General features: G+C 40.2%; 1 protein-coding gene across 3 annotated transcripts in view; it reads right to left on the bottom strand.

Annotated features, from left to right (window-relative positions):
• The window catches only part of kdm4c (lysine (K)-specific demethylase 4C), a 30,341-nt gene extending 14,105 nt beyond the window's left edge, over positions 1-16,236 (bottom strand). The window contains exons 1-14 of one of the 3 annotated variants that reach the window (XM_005747047.1): positions 16,175-16,236; positions 14,415-14,581; positions 13,995-14,170; positions 13,140-13,254; positions 11,235-11,428; positions 8,159-8,208; positions 6,420-6,523; positions 6,009-6,146; positions 5,562-5,755; positions 4,735-4,955; positions 2,527-4,553; positions 2,313-2,424; positions 1,000-1,181; positions 346-589 (exon numbers count right to left, since the gene is read on the bottom strand). In XM_005747047.1, coding sequence (XP_005747104.1) covers positions 346-589; positions 1,000-1,181; positions 2,313-2,424; positions 2,527-4,553; positions 4,735-4,955; positions 5,562-5,755; positions 6,009-6,146; positions 6,420-6,523; positions 8,159-8,208; positions 11,235-11,428; positions 13,140-13,254; positions 13,995-14,170; positions 14,415-14,558 — 3,901 coding nt within the window. In that variant the 5' untranslated portion in view covers positions 14,559-14,581; positions 16,175-16,236. Of the gene's footprint in view, positions 1-345; positions 590-999; positions 1,182-2,312; positions 2,425-2,526; positions 4,554-4,734; positions 4,959-5,561; positions 5,756-6,008; positions 6,147-6,419; positions 6,524-8,158; positions 8,209-11,234; positions 11,429-13,139; positions 13,255-13,994; positions 14,171-14,414; positions 14,582-15,491; positions 15,612-16,174 lie in introns of those variants that run through there. The other 2 variants (XM_005747048.1, XM_005747046.2) reach the window with 2 other exon arrangements.
• Between the last annotated feature and the right edge of the window lie 37 nt (positions 16,237-16,273).

Genomic DNA, 16,273 nt, shown 5'->3' on the forward strand with positions numbered 1-16,273 from the left:
GATTTTGAACAGGAACTGTGTGTGGCGGAAACAGAGGATTCACCCCCAGTCTGACGAGGGAAATAAAATACTCCAAACCACAAAGAAAGGGGGGAGAAAGGGAAACAGAGAGAGGGTGGAACATACAGAAGAAATGAGTCAGGATTTAAACCCACTGACCCTCTAATAATGACATCAGTAACACAAGCACAACATGTGAAAACGAAGAATGTCGCCTGGTGGTAAGTGGTAAACAGATGGCATGAAGTTTAAAAACTATACACATCAGTTTGTATCTTCTACCCCCCTCCTCTCACACAAAAAAAACTCAAATATATGTGCTACTGTTGCCTTGTGCATACATACTTGCATGGACCTGCAAGCAACAGCTCTGGCAGTAGAGCAGAGGGGAGGTGCCGTCTTCCTGCAGCAGTGGGTTAGTGGGAGTAGGGGGGCAATTCTCCTCCCGAAAAGAAAAGCAGATCTCTGGGATCAGGGGCTTGCTTCTCCTAAACCCTCCACCATGAGGTGAGGGACCCTCCATTGGAGATGAAGATTGGAAGGTGTCTTTAGCTACCATAGGCTTATTATCCTCTGCTTTGTCTTCCGCCTAGGGGAGGAAGAGACTGTAATTTTCATGTATAAAAACCTCTGACAGACGAAAAACTCAAAATTGTCTCTCCAGACTGAACTTTAACTACATTTAGAGCTGGAAATGTGCTGAAAAGCTGCAATTATCAGTAAAGCGGTTGGATTTAAAAAAAAAAAAAGAAAGAAAAAAAAAGACATATGAGCTCAACACAGGATAAGAACCACTGACCAGTGCAATACTGAAACAACCTCTAATTGGAGTAGCAAAAATGCTAGCCAAATGAGGCAAATGATGTAAACACAGAATGAAATGTGATCTTTCAACATTCTCAAGAGAAGAAAGTTGCAATGCGCACTCAATTTACACCAGTGGAACTGTGCATGTTTTAAAGACAATCATCTCCCAATTTGTGCTGACCTCCCCTTTACCTGATAGTAGGGCATGAAAAGTGTGCACACTGCACAGTACGGCTGCATGGTGGCTGCATGAGCATTGTACTCCCTCTCTGTTGAGAAGCAGCTCTTTTTGTTCTGCCACAGGTAGACAAGCGGCTTTGCCCACGCTTCCATTTCCTGCCCCTCTTCTTCTGCCAAGCTTGCTTCAGGTGGCTCTAAATGGAGACGAAATAAAGCCTTACTTACTCTGTAATCACTCATCTATTCAAACGGTGGTTTCTTTTACTGGGGCGCAGACAATGATTCATGCAATTCCAACCACGAATCTCTTGCCTGGTAGTTTGTTAATTAAGCCTTTTCTGAATGTGAAATAATCATCTGGCCAGAATATCAAAAAACGCAACACAAAGTGAATTCTGCAGCATTTTCTGCACAGAATCGCTGCAGAAGTCAGAGCTAATCCAGCCGCTGTGGTGACAATTTCCTCCAGTGACTTTAAAAACATTTTCACGGAATAGACGCCTGTCAGTTTCCAAATTTGCTCAAAAATAATTAAGCACTCTCATGATCATAAAACAGGCTTCTCACAGCCATGGTCATTTCTTACTCGCAGATAAACAACTACAACGGCTGCTGAATTATTCATCCTTTCTCACAACTACAGAGATGATAAATGTGACTGTGTGTGTATATGCACATTAGTGGTTGTTAATGGAGGCCCCCCTCCCCCACCCCATTAAAACCATGAAAACAAATAGAATATCTATCACTAGATCATTTTACTGTGGTAGGCCCGAGAATTAAATGTGTTTGGTTTATGTGTGCATTGACGTCAAAAGAATCATTTCGGAGGGACATAAAATTTGAAAAATGAGGAGGGGAAGTATGGACCACAGGGTGGAATGGCTCACTGTGGAAAAACACAAATTTTACCTGAGTGTACTTTATATTTGTCAAGACTGTTGTTCATGCTGCTAACAGAGTCAGTTCTATTACTTCTGAGTATATTGTGTTAGAAATACAAACTTTTACAAAGTATGCGTTATTGTTTTTGGACTACAAAACGGATTAACATCTAAATGTTGTGATGATTGCATTCTTGTTCGCTCCAGTGCAACCAAAAAGAAGTCTAACGATCATGGGTTCTGGCCCGGTGCCACCCACCATGCAGTACTAACCACAACAGGAAATGTCCCTGGGTTTTTTATTGAAATAAGCTTGACTCTTGGCTTATACTGTGTGCATGTGTCGCTGTCTAAATGTCTTTTTTAAGGCTCAACCATAGCAATACCTTTCATCGAACTGTGTTAACTGTATATATGCGTGTGTTTTTTCAGTGTGCCCACCATCGTCACTGGCAACCTGTTGTTTGACAGCAGTTGGTACAGCCCTTGCGGTGGGTTTCCTGAGTGGGTGACGCCAGCTCTTAGTGGTCCTCTTCATTGACAGGGCAGGATACTGGCATGGACAGGGATTGATTGAAGGTGTTAAACATTATTTTTTAGTTTCTGTAATGTGTAAACTATTATAATTGACTATTTAAAAAAAAAAAACACTCACAGCACAAACCTCCCCAGGTTCCAGGCCTGATTCATTGCACTTATAATTATTTGTATCATTTATTTCTTCTTCTTCATCATCATCATCGTCGTCATCAGAGGAGTCACTACTGCTCTCTCTCTTGGCACTGTGCTGCTCTGCCTCATCGTCATCAGATCCTCCTTCTTCCATATCAGACACCCTATCCTGTTCTCCATCTCCCGTTCTGAGAGGTGAAACAGCAGTATCCGAATGGAGTCTCTCCTCAGCTTCCCTTTGTCTCCCCAGCTCCCTGCATAGGGACAGCGCGTCAGCCCCATCATCTCTTTGCAACTCGTACTCTCCACAAAGCCCCAAAGGCTCCATAGCACCAACTGAAACTAGAGAAGTGGGCTCGAGTTGAGCCCAGGTGAGAGGCCCACTTTCTCCTTCCTGGTTTTCGGACTCACGTAGTTCTTGCTCAGGGTTTTCCAGGTCAGTGACCTCTTTGCACTGAGGTTCAGTCCACATGGTGTAAGGTAGAGGGTCGTGGGTAAAGTCAGAAGGGAGCTCTGGGTGCAGACTTTGGATGAGGACTGCAGGATTTTGGGAATTAAAGTTTTTCCAGATACTACTGGAAAATGTTTTAGGCTCTGTGTATGTGTGCTGGGGTGTACAAAAGGAAGAGGAGTATGTAGTGTGATGCTGTAGTTGTAATGCTGAGTGGCTGTCACTTTGAGTGCATAATGGAGGGGCAGGGGCTGGGATGTTTTTGTTCGAGGTACTGAATCCGCCTTGTCTTTGAAATGGATCTTTGGAATTATCTTTATTTGCAAACTCTTGTAAGTTGGGTTTCTGTTCTCTTTGAGGTGCAGTGCTCTGAACAAGCTGCCCAAGGGAGGCATTGTTCGGTGCAGTAAGATTTTCCAGCTTTGCGTGATCCTTGTCAGCAGCAACTGCAGGCATTATCATCATTTCATGGACACCACCAGATGTTATTTTGTGCATACCACTGGCAGTTAAATGAGCCGTTTTTCCTTCTGAACCAGACACCGCTGCCCCTTCACAATTATATGGGGAACTTAAATGCCAGTTGTTGGCATGTTCTCCTGTATGAAGTTCTGCTGACATCACTAAATCAGCCTCTTTCTCTTCTTGTCTGGCTCCATGTGAGGATGAAGAGCCAGTTGGCATCTCCCTTTGAAGCACAGGTGCAATCTGGTGACTACACGATCGAGATTTTGAAAAATCAGTCAGGCCATCATCAGCAGGCGTAAGCGAGGGCATCTCTTGGGTCAGTTCAGGTGGCAAAGGGCAAATTCCAACCTTATCTGCAGGCTCCGGAGTGAGTTGTGGCATATCCACTGCATTCCTCTGCAGGAGAGGGGGGCAGAGATTTTCCTCAGTGTTGCTTTTTAAAATGCGATTGTGTGTAGAAGGGGAGCCACATGATGTGCAGCTACCCCCCTCTACTGGCTCACTTTTTAGATCATAAAGTGCTTCTGCAGTGGAGTGTGGATTGATAGGCTTCAAATCAACAACTGCGTCCGTTCTCTCTGCTTTAAAGCTGTTGTTAGAGTAACTCTCTGTACCTGTGTCCATGCTGCAATCAGTGTTGAATATTTCACTTAAAGTGTCTTCTCTGCATACTGAAGCAGATGTGTGAGCTTTAGAAACAGGGGAACACAAGTTCACCACAGTCTCATCAGCAGTGCTTGTGTGGGAAGTTGAGTTGTGTTCACTGGCTTCCACAGGAGGCATCCTGATTGAGCAGTCTTTACGAGATGAGAGGTCTCTTTGTTCAGAAGTGGGACACCTTGGCTCGTTAATTCCTGGATCTGCCTGAGTAGCCTCGGGCCTTTGTCTGAGACTTTCAGCAGTTCTGCTTGTGAGACCTGGCCCTGAGAGGTATTGTGGGTCAATATGAGTGTCTGTTTCTGCCTTAAGGTCATCCTTCAAAGGTGAGGCAGGGGGGCTATCGTGAGAGTCATGAGAGTGGTCTTTAGAAACCCCCAAACTTTTACTCTCTACACGATTTACCTTGACCACACACATCTGTCTGCAAGGACCTGTTGAGAATAAAAGAATGGCTGGCTAAAATATGAAAAACAGTCACTGCCAAAAGTTTTTACAGACCTCACATGAAGGAGTTTACAAATATAAGAAACCAGGAACACAGACAGCTATGTACATAAAAAAAAAATTAAGTAATATCTCAAATATCTTCTTTATCATCTGTCAGTTTCTTACCAGAGAGCTGAACAGAGTTTTGATTCTGGTTGTGCTTTGACTCAGCTTCCTTTTTCTTCTCTTTCTGCTCTTTTTTGCCGGTTGTCCCAGCCACAGACCTTCGTACCTTCGGGCCAGGAGGACCTGCCGAACTTTTCCTCTTGCTTTTCAGCGCTGAGGTGCCATCCAAGTCAACGGGCTCTTCTGTGGTCCTGAGGCGCTTGGAGCGCATACGAGAGTGGCTGCTGTCAGAAGGTGAAGAGATCAAAGAAGATTAAAACTCAAAACCCTGAACGAAACCGAAAAGCAATGAAAGCATTAAAAGCGAATGTAGAAAGATGTGCCTTTTGAGAGGGCAAACACTAGATCACCAATGACTGCACCAAAGCTACCAGTCGTTAAATTATCACAATCCAATGCATATATGCACTCTCTCTTTCCTACTCCAAATGAAGTGCCCACTGCCACCATTAACCCTACTCGATGTAATAATGTGCCACAAGCTGTTTACGCATGAATTCAAGAGGACAATATTGGGCGAAGAATGTTGGGACATTGTCTGAAATTGTCAGCCACATTATCACTACTGAAAATAGCCCATTTGGCTAAGACAAGCGTGTAGCATGGATAGTATTTGCAGCAGACAGGACACACGCCACCGACGCTGTGAATGCTATCTGACATATGTACAATCAGACATTACACGGACTTTCTACTACTGAGCTGGAATGTTAGAAACTCACGTGTACCTCCTGTTGTTAATATCTAGAAAAGTTCAGGTTTTCAGTGAAGGTGTGAAAATAACTAAAGAAAAGAGAATAAACATTGCATGAATATAAACAAAGTACCCTTTGTTTCCAGAATTGGTCTTGCGGCGCCTCTGCAACCAGCTCTGCAGCTCTGGTGTTGTACTGGGAGTGGCAAGTGTGTGGTCAATTGACGTTGAATCTTTACCCAGCATCCAATTAGCATATCTGTCAGGCTGAAAACGCTTCACAAAAGGCTCCATTGATATCTTTACCATGTCTTTGCTACACGTGCACTACAGGAGGAAAAAAAAAAAAGAGATCTCTAGTTTAGATTTATATTAAAGAGATTTCTTTCAGCATAAGACTCCACAATAGACTCAAGGCTAAACGGCAAGATATTCATTTTTTGTGATGATCTTTGGCCAAAACTTTACAACAACATTGCCAAAAAAGTTGGGATGCTATTCAAAATGTAAATAATTTAGATCTTAAATCCATATATTTGAGATCTAAATTATGATTATACTGAATTAAGTGCACTCTTACCTGTGTAGCAACCTTTCCATAGTCGATCCAACGTAAAGTGGCAAAGTTGGTTGACTCTGCACAGTTGAATCCATGATTGAACCCAGCATGGTAACCGTAAGGAAAGGTGATCATAAACTCTCCGGCTTCCTGAGTAATCTGGCAATTTGTCATATAAGAAGGAAAGAAAGAGGAGCAAAAGATTGGTTTATATGTGTGTATGTGAGTGATTGACCTTTAAATGTCCTCGTGGTTTAAAAATAATAATAACACAGAAAAGAAATGAAAAGTTTAAAATAAACCACTGAGGATTTCTGCAACCAATAAAAATTAACACTGCCTATTTTAGAAGCAGCAAAAGCTGTTTTCAAACAGGTGGTAAATAAAGGAACTAAGACTGAGAGTAATTCTTCAAAGGGACAGAGAACCTACCTTATCAAAGGGAATACCATACTTCTTCAGTACAGAAGGGGAGATTAGAGTCATCTTATGACGAAGGAAAGCTTCACACCCCTTGATGCTACTGGGAAAAAAACCTGACAGAAACACACACATACACAAAAAAACCATTAGAGAGACTTAATCTGTCAGAGAGAAAAAACAAAACAAAAACAGGTGAATGAAAAAGCCAAATCGAAAAGCTGTGTGAGAACTGGCTTATTATCGACTGCTACATTTTTAATATTTATCGAGTAGAGTGACATTTTTTTCCATAATGGAAACCAAAGATTATTTCAATTATTAGCTTATCTTAAACATAATTACTTTCCCTGATAAATGGTGAAAGAAATACAGCAGAATTCTGTTTAGAATGAATTCAACTACAGCCAGAAAAAACCCTAAAACATTGTACTTAAACTTAAACAACAGTCAGCAATTAATTTTATATCTGTCAATTCATTGATGCATTGTGCAGTCATGTCAGTACCATCTATCCTAGAGAAAGAACTGCAATTATTTATGTTTTTTTTTTGTTTTTTTTACAATTTAGCATAGTGGACTGGACTCTCATATATAAGAAATTGGAAATGGCTGTCTGTAACAAAAAATTATTTTGGGTCATAAACCACTTTTGGATTTGCAGTTTCATGTGCAAACCATGGCTGTAATGTGCAAATACTAAATGACGCAGTTTCTCTTAGAAAAGCTGTTCCAGCTGCAAAACAAACACATGCAATACATTCTACTAAAAGACAGTTTTTAGTTTTACTAACGTCCATGAAAATGCTGTATGGAAGTGTCTTGGGGATAGCAGGCTTTAACAGAACAATAAGACAAAAAGATCTCTGTCTCTGTTCATCTCTGTTCATCCACTCAAAAAAGAAGATCATTGCAACAACCAGTACTTTGTTTACAGTGGTCTATATAGTCTGACAAAGCAAGGATGGTAAACTAGACAATGACTTCAAGTTTAATTATTCAGACACCATTTCAGCAGAAAAAAAAGACTAACAGATTAAAATTGAGCTCATCTGATTTGTAAGGGTGACCTTAATACATACAATACAATCCAGGATACAATCCAGCTTTATAAGTCGCTGAGACCCCAAGCAACATCAGTACTCTCAACGATTTATGAAATAGATAAAGTGAGATATGCAGACAAAGAAAAACATAACAAAAACCATCAGTAATAATTAATTGGAAACTAATATTAAGTCATTTAAATGCCATACTGAAACCGAAATGTATAGACATGGACATACGGCTAAACCAAATATTGTGTGGTTTTTCATTAAAACTATCCAACATTGGTTGGATTGGTTCAGAGATTTGTTTGAATGTCTTGATGTGACACATGAATAAACACAAAAATGTAGGACAGGAGTATCTATCAGCAGCTTTCATTTTGTAATACAGCTTTCAGTTTAAAGGAGGCTGGAGAACCCTGAATTATATGTATTTGTCTTTCAACTTACTGAGCGAGCCAATCGGCATTTCGACTGCATTTTACATCTATTTTACATGGGCTTATGTGTTTATGGATTTGTCAGGTTACATCTCTTTGCAGCCAGAGTTCATTAGCATGCTACATCTAGGTTGTTCTCTCGAGCGCACTCAGATTAATTATGAAGTGGATGTTGTTGTTTAATGCAGACCTGCCTCTGTATGCTGCGATCACGATTCAATATTTGTTAAATTACCCAACCCAACTCCTTTTAATCTTTTACCTGTAGCCAGGCGCTCCAGTCTCTTCCCATGCTCGGGGGGGATGGCATACCTGTTAAAGACAGAGATATGGAGCAGAGAGTTATTTTTGACTGTGTATGAACATGCTCTGTTAATTATGTCTACGGGGCACCATGTGTTGACAGTTGCAAACAAACTTTCAATGAGCATTTGCAGTTTCAAGACTGCCATCAAGTGGTGGACAAGTGAAAAACTTCAGAAAGGTGGATCAAGCTTTTAATACACTGCACTGTTATTTTATATGTAATCTTAACAACATACAGCATGATCCTATCATTAATCCCCCAGCTGTGCTCACACTCCTTTACAATTACCCATATTTTTCCAGCATATGTGACCATTTAAGGTTTGGTCTTCATATTATATTAAATCTTGGCCACTATAATATTTCAAAATTCAAGCCCAGTTATGTGTCCGATAAGGACACAGTAACCATCGGTGATTGCTGCTGAGTTATGAGTTTGCAGAATTTCAAGATGACCTTATTCTGTGTCTTCTCGTTCATGCTGCTGATGCAACCTGAATATATAATCTTCTCAAACTTCCCTGCAAGAAATCCATGAAGCGTGACAAGATTCCCTCTAGGTTTGACTAGGCATTCCATTTGACTAGTACCATCCACCCTCAGGTGTGTGGAATTTCTATCATCATACCACCTGTCAGTTTAACACGGCAGTGAGAGACAGGGTGAGAAAAGGAAGCAAACCTCAGGTAGAGGTGACACGGGGAGTTTGGGAGAGGAGGGGGAGGGTATACAGGATTGAGAAGAGGTGAGAGAAATGCATCTTTTAAGCTGCTCCCCTCCAGGGACAAGATGTCAACACATCAGTGAGATGAAAGAGTCTACGTCAGTGAGTGTGTGTGTATGAGAGAGTACTAGATGATAAGGGTATGCATGTGTGTGAGTATTTGGTACACCAGGCTGCTCTTTCTGAGTGTGTATGACTGTTTCTGTGTGTCTGGCTGTGACACTGATCCCTGTGGGGTTGCAGGGCTCACTGCTCTAATGAGCAAAACTCCCTCCAGGGCAAGAGAGAGAAATGGAACAACCAAGCTGACAAAGAAATGAAAAGCAAACTTCATTCTGATCTACCTGCATTTCCACTTCTTCTTTACCTTTATTACTCTAGTCCTAACCTCCTAATGACTAAGCTCTGATAATTCCTTTCGCAAATACCAATCAGACCTGTGCAATAGGCACTCTGTGATGGATCATGATACCTTTCACTGCGGTCAATACAGTACGTCCTCTAAAATGAAGAAGATAGTTTGATGAATTGAAAAAAAGAAAAATCTGTTCATTAAGCTGGCTCAATGAAAGAGTAACAACAGAGAAAATTCCAGTAATTATATCCCCAGACCCCAATTAATCTGTAAGAAAAAAAATCAATGATGCTTGCTGGGATGCCACACTTTCAAAGTATAAGACAAAACCCTCCAACACGGACGATTTGGAGCTCTAATTGTCCGTACTAATGCAGTTCCGTTCAATTCAAAGACAATGAGAAATCTCAGGCTTAACAAACTACTACTACTAAGAGTTTATGGTTTTGATCTGTGTTAAGCGTTTGTGCTAACTGTGTACCGTATTGATTGACTTGCTAAAATGCCAAATTTCACCTTGGTCTGTTGTACATACAGGAAAGACAGCTTCCGAGAAGTCAATTTAAATGCTTGCACCCGTGGAGAATAGCACAGCTGCCACACATTCCCTGCCTGCACATGTAGCCTAATTGCTTCATCTGTTGTTCCTTTACAGCTCTCACCACTACTTAGAGACTCAACACTCATTTATTTCTTTGTGTGCCAAAAACAACCACAGGGAGAATCCTCTGGGGTCTCTATGCATTTGAATTGGCATGTAAATCAAATTAAACCTGTAACACTGTAAATACTTGCTATTTAAATCCACTTTGGACATGATAAAAGCTATTTTCCAGCTCTGCTAGAAATGTAAAGGATATGCATCTCCTCTATACTTTCTCAGCCTTAAAATAGTCCCCACTATGCCCTGTATTTGTTTAAACATGTCACATAAAATTGTTTCTTTGATTATTCACAAATCCACAAAACTTGAGTTAACTCTTTACCTTGAAAAAAAAAGTATAGACAATTATCTGCAAACCAGCCACTTTTCAGTGGAGGAAAACTTCCCTCTTTTTTTGTGAATAGTATTTATAATAGTGTCCTCTAACTTAAAGGAGAGACTTGTTAACAGAGTTGAAGTGTTCAATGTATTGTATTATTGCACAGCAGAATTCTCTATTCTTTTTGCATTTGGTTCCTCTACTGAAATCTAGAATTTGGCTTTCCAAACCATCTACCATCCACCTTCAACCACTTATCTGGGTTTGGGTTCATGGAGCAAGCAGTCTAAGCAGAGAAGCCAAGACCCCGCTCTATCTGGACAGCCTCCAGCTCATCCAGAGGGATGCTGAGATGCTTCCAAGACAGTTGAGAGATATCATCTCTCCAACCAGTCCTGGGTCTGCCCCAGGGCCTCCTCCAGGTAGGAAGTGCCTGAAACACCTCGCCTGTATCCTAATTAGATGCTTTCTCCTCAACTGGCTGCTTTCCAGTGTGGAAGAGTAAAGACTCCAAGTTCCTCCTGAATGACCAAGTGTCCTTACCCTGTCTCGAAAGTAACCCAGCCACCACTCAAAGAAAGCTCAGTGTAACCATGAGGCCATCCTTTTATCTCACAAGACACAGCCCTTGGCCATAAGTGGAGGTAGGAACAAAGATCGACTGGAAAAAAACCCCAGTTTGACTATTCTTTAATGATCAACGCCTTCTGTGCTCTGAACCTTGATTGCATTTATTATTTAAGGACTTCGATATAATGCTTTTAAAGGGCTGTAATCACCTTTAGCTTCAAATTTCTCATTTTTGTCTAATTTGTCTGCCTGGTTAATAGAAAAGAGAAAAAGGACTGATACAATCTGTGAAACATTGTTAGATTAGACCTTCTTGCTGTAGAAGTCAGATTCTAACTCAGTGACGAATAGAAAACACAAAAATGATTCCATCTCCTACTAATCACTGTTCCTTACTCACCAAGATTTGGGCTCTCCAAAGTGAAGGTAGTTGATGCTGTAAAGGTCCATATCCTCGGTGTGCCAGGAGAAGGTAGTCTTCCACATACCAAAGTATAGATATGGAGTGTTGACACCCTGAATGGAAACACCGCAGTCCTCCTCTATAACATCCAGGATAGAGTTCAGGTGGGCAATGTTCCACTCATCCACATCCTAGAAAATGAGAAACAGGCTTTAGACCTGGGTTACAGATTGGTACCGCAGTTGATGATGGCATTTTAAATCCAATCACTATCAGCTCAGCTACACAAAGAGACAAGTGCGCTGTGTCGCTAAAGTGCTACTCGACATGTTTTGACCTTCAGTTGTTCAAGCCAGCAATGAAGAAATGCTACTCAGGCTTCCAATCACTCTATATTAATAGAAACCGCACTATTCACTGATTTTACTGGGGGTCAACAATGCAGTGCAAAACTAGAGGATTTGTAATGACTATTGAAGTCCCTGTGTAGAAGATCCTTCTGATTACTTTCATTATTCTGGTGTATTTGTGTGCATGTAGAAATGTCAAACAGTTCCAATATTGATATACAGTAAAGTGTGAGTTGTTGGACAGTGACACGTTTAAAATGTCAATTTTCCCTTTGTACTCCACCACAGTGGATTTTAAATCAAGCAATCGAGATATGACCAAAGTGCAGACTTTCAGCTTTTATTTAACAAAACTATTTGCATTACCAAACTAGGAATTGCAGCTATTTGTATACATAGTCCCTCATTTTTAAAGGCTCAGAACTAATCGGTGAAAAAAAGCTAACCATTATTAAATATAAGGATTGGTTTTAACACTTGGCCAAAAATCCTTTGGAGTCAATCATTGCCCGAAATCTTGATCTGACAGACGTCACCAAATACTGCGCTTCCTCCACTGAGGTGCTCTGCTGAGCCTTTACTACCCGTTTCTGGGTATTTCCGCATTCAGTTGTGTATTTAATAAGTGAAAAGCTGCTCTATTGTGCTGGGGTTAATTGACTTTCTTGTGCATTGAATGATGTCCCATTTCTTTCCATTGCTTTTGCAGTATGCTTTGTCATTATCCACGTGGACCATAGGTGTCAGCCTAATTACATTTGTCCTGCGAAGCCATACCAAATTACTATTAGAGCTGGCCTACTGGTATTATACAGCTAATATATATATTGTTTAGTATTAAGCTTTGCTTGTTCCATATTCAGTTTTTCAGCAAAACGTGTTTGAGTCCATAAGAAAAGATTCATTCTTATATCTGGAGGAATAAATATATTTCAAGAAATATTAACGTTAGCCCGCGACTTTGTTCCAGTTTTGAATTTTGGCCCACTGTGTATTTGAGTTTGACACCCCTGACGTGTACTGTGAAGTGCTGTCTAATCAGCTTTGCAGTATTTGCCTGAATCTGTTTCTTCCTTTCTCAATACTCTTCTCTATCCATCATTGTGGTAAAAGTGAATTTTCATTTCATGTGTCCAAATGATTTTTCCAGGACTGTTCTGGCTATTTTAGATGTTTTCTGTCAAAGTTTAATCCAGACTTCTTGTTTTTGAGTGTAACCAGTGATTTGCACCTTGTTGTAACTCTCTGTATTTCCATTCATGAAGGTAGACTTTGACACTTGTTTCACAAGTCACTAAATACATGTTCCACACTCATCAAGTTCAAATATTATCTGCTTCATTCGTCATGAAATAACAAAGGAACAGGCCATGAACCTAATCGTCAGTCAATTTAATTTTGTTATTATTTTGCTTATGATAAAACGAATTGTAAAAACTCAGCAGGGAATGTAATAAGAGAAAGCTAAACTAGAAAGGTTGGCTTTAGCATCAGCATGCATTTAAAAAAAAAGAAGAAGAAGCAAAAACAGAGAGAAGAAAGATCCATCTACCTCATCGTAGAGGCTGCCACTGACATCAGCACCATATATGGGTGAAACAAAAGTGAGGTTCTTCCAGTACTTCCTCTCAAGGTCTTCATAATTCAGGTAGCGAGGCGTACAGTACCTGTGAGAAAAAGAAAGAAATTTCATTTGACATTAGACAGCGATCCTTGTACAAGTACTTTGCTGTGGTCTAAACCGGAGACGCAGAATCAGAGCTACTGACACCAACACCAAAGCAACTTATTTCTACTCTTAACTTTGTTTTAATAATATTTGCTATGCTTGTGTTTTTTCGCTAGATTTAGTATCCTATTTTTATTTTACTTTACTGATGTGAGCTTCTTTACATCATGCTTACTTCTCTATTCAGTTTTTACATAGTCTTTAATTTAAACATTTACCTTTTTTAAAAATTCACTTTTATTGTATTTTTGATTTTTATTTATGGCTTTTTGTATATTAAGCTTTTCACATTGCTTTCTATAGTATGTGCGTAATTTTTTACATATTGAGCTTCTTTGTTTGATTCGTGTTTATTTACTGCTCTTTCTGTTTACTTGACCTCCTTTTTATGTAATTTTAACCTTATTAAGCTTTCATTCATTTCATTTCATTCTCCTTTATTCTATTTTGTTAATGGTCATGTTTAATACTGTTTTGCCAGCTTGTGGTCAATTTCTCTTTATTAGTATAAGACAAAACCTTACAGACCTTTTACAAAGGTTTGTAAATACTCAAACTGTGAAGAAATTGGGTTTTGGCTGTGACAACATCAAAATGAAACATTTGTGTGAAATTAAGAACTATTCCTCCTGATTATTAGAGTTAACGAAGCATGTAAACCAGTTAGTTAAAACTCACATGTCACTGTTGGCCAATCGTCTGAACTCCTGCACCGTCAGAGGTTTTTTCTGGATGTTGTATTGAATGAAGAGCCCTGATTGGCCAGCCACCATCTGCTGAATTGGAGCATCGATGACCAAATCATCTATGTCATCATAGGTGCGACGGGGCTTCCAGCCTTTAGGAGGAATTACCTGAAGGATAAACAGAGGAATCAAAAACAACGATGTAGGAAATTTATTCAAAAGAAAAAGTCAGTTCCTTGTGCATTTACATGTCACACTATACATCATTCTTCCTTTTCTTCTTTTGATTGACTAAATCCAACTTCGGTTCAAACTACGTATAAAATGTAAACCCACTCACTAAGATAAGGTAACAATATGATAAGTTTAAAAAAAAATAACTGTCCAAGGTCTGATTCAACTCACTACTTACCTTAGCCAGGCCTGCCCGATGTGCACCCTGAGACTCCATATAAACCAGATACTTGTTGAAGTCCTTGAACTCTTCCATAGTGGGCCTGAAGGTCATAATCTTGCAGGTGGGGTTTGCAGCGGTATGCACCTCTGCTCCCGCCATCCTGCCACCTTACCAGGTAAAACCTGAGGAGAAAGAAAAACAGAAGATATTGATGATGTTCCAACATTAATGTGAATTTTGTATGAATTTTAAAATTCACATAAAAAGTATCTGTCAAAATACTTTACCCCTATACTGTCTATGGTTAGTGAAAATGCAGGGTATTAGTTAGTTATTTAGAGTGAATTTCAAGAGTGGCGCAACAAGAGGACAGATGGTTTTGCACCCCCAGCACCAAGTCTTGTTACAAATGCAAAATACAATGCAAAATGCCATTTAACAATTGTTCACCTCCTATTTCACTTTTTCCACACTCATCACAATGATATATAATTTCAAACAGCTTCACTATAGTTATAATGTTAGAAATTCTTTAGTTTTTCTGACGATTGCAAAAAATACAAATCGCATTACTAGAAGATCTTGTGCTCATTAGCAGGGTAACTGACTTGCGTGTAACCGACAGGTTCGCCACTAGATGGAGATAGAGATTCGACAACTGTGGATGTGATCTAGTGATCCTTTTGCTCATGCCAACAACCCTTTTCAGATTTTTGTCCCTTCCACCCATCCCACTCCCAACTCTGAGGTTCCTGTGTATCCAGACAAAGGATCAACGGGTGAAGCCGTTGTGTTTGTTTGGCCTTATACTTCTTTATAAGGCTACTTCACTGCAATCTACATTATATGCGACCCAATTAGTGGTATGCAACCTAATTATGTAATAGGCAATCACAGGCTGGAGCAAGTTTTCTGGGAGGGGAGTTAAAAAATGCTTAAGCACAATGTTTACATCCTTACTCTTTGTCGGGGTGTGAAAACAATCGTTTTAAAACCCTGCATAACCTCTGTCTGGCATAATATATATATATATATATATATATATATATTGGGATAAATATCTCCATTAAATCACAGCAGAATTGTACTTACGTATTAATAACACTGCATGAACGCTTCTGGCTTTGCTGATCTTTGTTGTCTGCCAACAAGCTAACTAGCCAACTAGCCTACGTTTTGTTAGGATGCCAAATAATGGCTGAACAAACAGCGCAGCTTGCTAGCTCGGCTGACTAGCTCGCTTATATTTAAATGATACCCACCGGCTTTAATTTAATGTGTGCTCGTGGGGCATTGCGGCTCAACAGTATTTGGTGCTAACAGTTAGAGAGGGCAAAGCATTACAAAGTGTTAAGTTAAGCCACCTATCGCGTTAGCTAACTTCTTACTGCACGAGTCAATGAGATTTAAATGCCCCTCACAAGAAGGCTGCACACAGGCCTGTAGCTACCCCCTTCGCCACTTTATGTAGTGCAGAACATTTCATCTAGCACTTCTCTTCTGTTATGTGTTATGCAAGTTTAGCAACAGACCAACAAACAAAGCCAAAACATACACCGCGAGAAGTCCAGTGGCATGAGAGCGTGCCAACTTATGTTTGTGGCAGTGCTAACGCTTAGCTGTTGATAGCTCGGCTAATTCTGCACAGGAGTCACGAAATGCACCCTGCTTTCACACAAACTGGCGCAAAGCTAGCTTCCTCTGCACAATTTTCGCCGGTATTTCACATCATGTCCGCATTAAAGTGTACAGGGTTTTGTTTTGTTTTGTTTTACCTTGATTTAGAAAGACTCGGGTCGTGTTGTTGTTTATCCCCTTCCTTGTTCGTACAGCTGATTCACATGACAGCTGCTGCTGATTCGTGCCGTGCAGAA

Source organism: Pundamilia nyererei, unplaced genomic scaffold (assembly GCF_000239375.1).
Source record: "Pundamilia nyererei isolate P.nyererei 1_Seehausen unplaced genomic scaffold, PunNye1.0 scaffold00187, whole genome shotgun sequence".
Classification (NCBI taxonomy): domain Eukaryota; kingdom Metazoa; phylum Chordata; class Actinopteri; order Cichliformes; family Cichlidae; genus Pundamilia; species Pundamilia nyererei.